Source organism: Corticium candelabrum, chromosome 6 (genome assembly GCF_963422355.1).
Source record: "Corticium candelabrum chromosome 6, ooCorCand1.1, whole genome shotgun sequence".
Lineage (NCBI taxonomy): Eukaryota > Metazoa > Porifera > Homoscleromorpha > Homosclerophorida > Plakinidae > Corticium > Corticium candelabrum.
Window position 1 is genome coordinate 6934543 of NC_085090.1, and position 5419 is coordinate 6939961.

Sequence of the window (5419 nt, forward strand, 5' to 3'; positions counted from 1 at the left end):
GATCGTAAACAGCTGCTATGAGCGGTCATATAGAAGTATCCAGCATAAAGGAAGCTCATCAGCCTAGAACGTTTGTGTTTCCAAAACGAAACTTCGGAAAGAAAGTGGTGGTTAGTCGGAGTTTTCAGACTTCATGCTTTGACAAATGGCCGTGGCTACACTACATTGAGAACGACGATGCCGTGGTGTGCTTCACATGTGCGCAAGCGAGTCTATAGAAGAAGCTTCAGTGGTCTTCCAGCTCCGACTTGGCATTCATATCGAATGGGTTCACAAGCTGGAAAGATGCCACTGTGAAATTCGCCACACATGCATCAAGCAAATGCCATAATGAAGCAGTTCTAAAGATGATCGAAGTACCTTCCTCGATGAAAAATGTGGCTGAATCTTTGTCAACCCAACTAGAGATGGAAAAATTGGAACGACGACAGTGCTCTCTGAAGGTACTTTCAAACGTAAGGTTTCTAGCACGGCAAGGTCTGCCTTTAAGAGGGCATGGAGATCATGAGAGCGACTCAAATTTTCTACAGCTTATGAAGCTAAGGGGTGAGGATGACTCCAGAGTCTTAGGTTGGTTGGAGAGGAAAAATGACAAGTACACCGCCCCTGATATGGAAAATAAGATACTTAAGACCATGGCTCTTCTGGTTCTTCGTCGTGTGATCCAATCAATTTCTTCTGCTCCATTTCTGACCATGATGATTGATAAGACAACTGATATCGCAAACAAGGAGCAGGTTGTTGTCTGCTTTAGATGGGTAGACAGCAGTCTAGAGCCCCACGAAGAGTTCATTGGCCTTTACGAGGTGGATTATATTCAACTCTTGTAGCTACCATATATGATGTTCTGCAGAGGATGAAGGTGTCTATCACTACGCTCAGAGGTCAGTGCTATGACGGGGCCTCATCCATGTCAGGATCACAAAGAGGAGTAGCCATTCAACTTCAAAAAGAAGAACCTAGAGCTGTATATACACATTGCTATGGGCATGCTCTGAACCTTGCATGCAGTGATGCTGTCAAGAACTGCAAGATTATGAGAGATGCACTGAATACTAGTTACGAGTTGATCAAGCTTGTCAAGAAGTCACCTCGTCGTGATGCAACACTGCAAAAGCTGAAGGAACAGATGCCAGATGGTAGCCCTGGCATTCGTGTGCTCTGTCCTACAAGATGGACTGTCAGAGCCCAAGCATTACAGAGCATCCTTGCCAACTATGTAGTGTTACAAGTGCTTTGGGAAGAGTCACTGGATTTCGTAAAGGACGCCGAAATGAGAAGCCGAATTCAGGGGGTATCAAGTTGCATGAAGTCGTTCAATTTTTTCTTTGGAGTATCACTGGGAGAGTTGCTGCTTAGACACAGCGACAATCTAAGCAAAACCCTTCAAGCATCTAGTATGTCAGCAGCAGAAGAACAAAAAACAGCTGATATGACTGTCCGCACATTGCAGTCGATACGCACTGATGAGAACTTTTTACTCTTTTGGAAATCAACCAGTCAGAAGGCAAGTAAGCTTGGCATCAGCGAGTCAACACTTCCTAGACAGAGAAAACGGCCCAGAAGGTATGAAGATGGAGCAAGCGAAGGTGATGTTCCTGAGAGTGTGGAAAATTTTTATAAGCGTATCTACTATGAAGCTCTTGATTTAATCATATGTGGTATCAAGCAACGCTTCGACCAACCAGGATACAAGCTGTATTCTAACCTTGAAGCTCTTCTGGTGAGAGCTGCCAAAAAGGAGAACTACGATGGAGAATTTCAGTTTGTAATCGATTTCTACAAGGATGACTTCGATCACGACCATTTGAACATGCAGCTTGGAGTTCTGTCAAGCAATATTCCAAGTGAATTAGCTCAGGATCTCAATTCGGTCATCAGCTACCTACAACAACTTTCTCCGGCTCAGAGGTTATTGTTATCAGAAGTATGTATCCTTGCTTCACTTCTTCTACTTATGCCTGCCACCAACGCAGTAAGTGAGCGCTCCTTTAGTGCTCTGCGACGCTTGAAGTTCTATCTGAGGGCTACCATGACCCAGACAAGACTGAACAATATTATTGTTCTACATGTTCACAAAAATCATACAGATTAACTTTGTTTGACTGAGGTTGGCAACGAATTTGTGAAAGGCTCCAGTCACCGTGAAACTGTCTTTGGGAACTTTTTGCCAACTGATTGAAATTTTGTTACTTCCTGTCTTGTATTGTAAATGTATTATCATCAGTATTATGTATGTAATATATGTTCATTATATTAATTAATATTGATTGAAAGCTCACATTTCGCTGAAACTGACTCAGAAACTAACTGCTTATCACTGTCTGAAAAAATCTACATGTGAAGACTGCTAGAAATACGTTACTTCTTGAATCAGCACAAGAGGTGCTGCTGGTGGCTGTCGGGTCCTTGTCACAACGTGTGTGACTCCTGAAGGGGCCCTCTTCCGACGACTGAGTCTTCGTCCGCTTCATCCTCATTACATCTATTTTCTCCTGATGCTTGTAACGCTTCCTCCAGCGCGTAATTGTGTGTGACACCGGAGGCAGTGCCGCACGCCTTGGAGTGAGGCGACGGCAGTTGCGTAGACGTGACAACCCTTTCTCGTCGTTCAACCACAGCTTAGCCACGCCTTCTACACAGCCAATCAGAGTCTCAGGCCAAGATCATGTACACGTAGCCAGCACTATCTGAAAGTCCACGTAGCGGTAATCACATGCATATAACGGACGCGCCTGTGCGCTGTACAGCAAGCAGTCTAGCGCACGTTAAGTTTGCTCGCATTCATGCTGTCTCGTACTCTACCTGTGAAGAATGCTAGAAATATATTACTTGATTTAATCGGCACAACTAACAACGGAAGTTACCGGCAATGAGCAGCTGGCGGAAAGCCACTTTTTGAAAAGTGGGGCGGCCATGGCCGCCCCAGACGCTACGCTTCCTACGCCACTGCGCTCAGGTACGCTTTGCCAAGTTTGACGCCGATTGGTTCATTTCGATCCTCCTCGATCCAGGTGCTTACGGTCAAATCTTCTGAGTCCCTAGCTGGTAGCCGTTTAAGCTCTAGACTTGCTAATTGCTAGTCTACTATCCACTATGTATGAAATCAAACACTATCAGTTTGGTTGGTAGGCGCGACCTTGGCACCCGGGGTGGTAAGGTTTGAATCAGTGGAGTAGGAAAGTTCGTGGCACTACGTGTGCATTAATTAATTGTCTAGCAGCGCATGTGCAATAACATGGATGTGGGCGTGGCAGTCTTGCACGGTGTGGACACGTGCGCCCGTAATAGCCCCTTCTTCTTATGTACGCCTAACACTGTGCTATGAGTTTGAGCTAATCTAGTGACAACTCTTTATATATTGGTTTCACACTAACATAATGGTGTAGTTTTCTCTTGGGGCAATGTAACAACACATACAGACTCTTGTACAGGATACTTTGATACAGTTACAAACATACAACGACGTCATAACAAAACACAAAACTACAATTGCGCACAGATGCCCTGGGTACACAAGGCTGCAGGTTCCGCGCATAATGGGGTTTGGCCCCCACCTTGATAACATTCCTACTCCATTGTAATGTGTGTGTGCGTGTGTGTGTGTGTGTGTGTGTGTGTGTGTGTGTGTGTGTGTGTGTGTGTGTGTGTGGGTGTGTGTGTGTGTGTGTGTGTGTGTGTGTGTGTGTGTGTGTGTGTGTGTGTGTGTGTATGTGTGTTTGTGTGTGTGTGTGTGTGTGTGTGTGTGTGTGTGTGTGTGTGTGTGTGTGTGTGTATGTGTATGTGTGTGTTTGTGTGTGTGTGTGTGTGTGTGTGTGTGTGTGTGTGTGTATGTGTGTCTGTGTGTCTGTGTGTTTGTGTGTGTATGTGTGTGTTTGTGTTTGTGTGTGTGTGTGTGTGTGTGTGTGTGTGTGTGTGTGTGTGTGTGTGTATGTGTGTGTTTGTGTGTGTGTGTGTGTGTGTGTGTGTGTGTGTGTGTGTGTGTGTGTGTGTGTATGTGTGTCTGTGTGTCTGTGTGTTTGTGTGTGTGTGTGTGTGTGTGTGTGTGTGTGTGTGTGTGTGTGTGTGTGTGTATGTGTATGTGTGTGTTTGTGTGTGTGTGTGTGTGTGTGTGTGTGTGTGTATGTGTGTCTGTGTGTCTGTGTGTTTGTGTGTGTATGTGTGTGTTTGTGTTTGTGTGTGTGTGTGTGTGTGTGTGTGTGTGTGTGTGTGTGTGTATGTGTGTGTTTGTGTGTGTGTGTGTGTGTGTGTGTGTGTGTGTGTGTGTGTATGTGTGTCTGTGTGTCTGTGTGTTTGTGTGTGTGTGTGTGTGTGTGTGTGTGTGTGTGTGTGTGTGTGTGTGTGTGTGTGTGTGTATACAGTGGCGTAGAAATGCCACCAGGGGAGACCAAACATCAAATTATGCTCGGCAACAGTAGCCTCCTGTACCAAAGACATCTGCGCGCAAGTATAGTGTTTTGTTTTTGTTATGACGTCGTTATATGTTTGTTGTTGTATTAAAGTGTTTTGCACGTCAGTCTGTATGTGTTGTTACGTTGCCCAAAAAGGCAACTACACCACTCTGCTGCTGTGAAACAAATGTATTTAGAGTTGTCACGTACTAGACTAACCCAAACTCACAGATCAGTGTTAGGCTTACATTTAGATAGGAACAAGAGGCAATTATAGGCGCACGTGTCCCTACACTGTAAGACTGCCACGCCTACATCTATCTTTTTGCACATGTGCTGCTAGACAATGTATGTGGTGCCACAGGCCCTCCAAATGTGATAACTTTCCTACTCCACTGACTCAAACCATAGTTGCTGGAACAACTACATTCAAAGTCAATTCACACTGACTGGTTTAAGAATTACAAGTTAACTGCTGTTTCAACATCATAGCCATGTTTGATTATACATGACTAATGTTTAAAACGAAACCCAACACTTCGAATTTTTGTTTAACAAAAACAATTTGACGTCACGGTATCCAATTCCAACAAACTCAGTGAACGTACAACATCAGTTGCATCTGGTCGATCCCTTGGATCTTTTTTCGTGCAGTAACAAAACAATTTTCTTACTCCAGTGGCAGTTGATGGAGATATTCGCAGCTCACGGACTTGAGAAATCTGGCCAGTCACCACCTCCCATAGAATAACACTAAGACTGTAGATGTCAACTGGCTTTTTCGCCAGCCTTTTCTCGATATATCACTTCAGGTGCCCACAAGATAGGCGTGAATTCGGACTGTTGAGTCATGAGTGTCTCCATCTTAGTCCGAGCGAGTCCAATGTCTCCAATCTTTGCTACACCATCTAGCAAAAAGATTTTGGGACTCTTCAAATCACGATGAACCACAGGAGGAAAGCAGAAATGCAGATAGTTAAGTCCAGATGCTACACCTCGCATGACGTTACGATGGTCTCGAGCAAATT

The 5419-nt window shown here is 44.6% G+C and overlaps 1 protein-coding gene across 1 annotated transcript; it reads left to right on the plus strand.

The window, feature by feature from the left end:
- The first annotated feature begins 347 nt into the window (after nucleotides 1-347).
- On the plus strand, nucleotides 348-5142 carry LOC134180885 (zinc finger MYM-type protein 1-like). The gene is made up of 3 exons (XM_062648070.1): nucleotides 348-806; nucleotides 854-1927; nucleotides 5071-5142. The coding sequence occupies exons 1-3, from the start codon at nucleotides 348-350 to the stop codon at nucleotides 5140-5142; spliced, it is 1605 nt and encodes a 534-aa protein (XP_062504054.1).
- The last annotated feature ends 277 nt before the right edge of the window (nucleotides 5143-5419 follow it).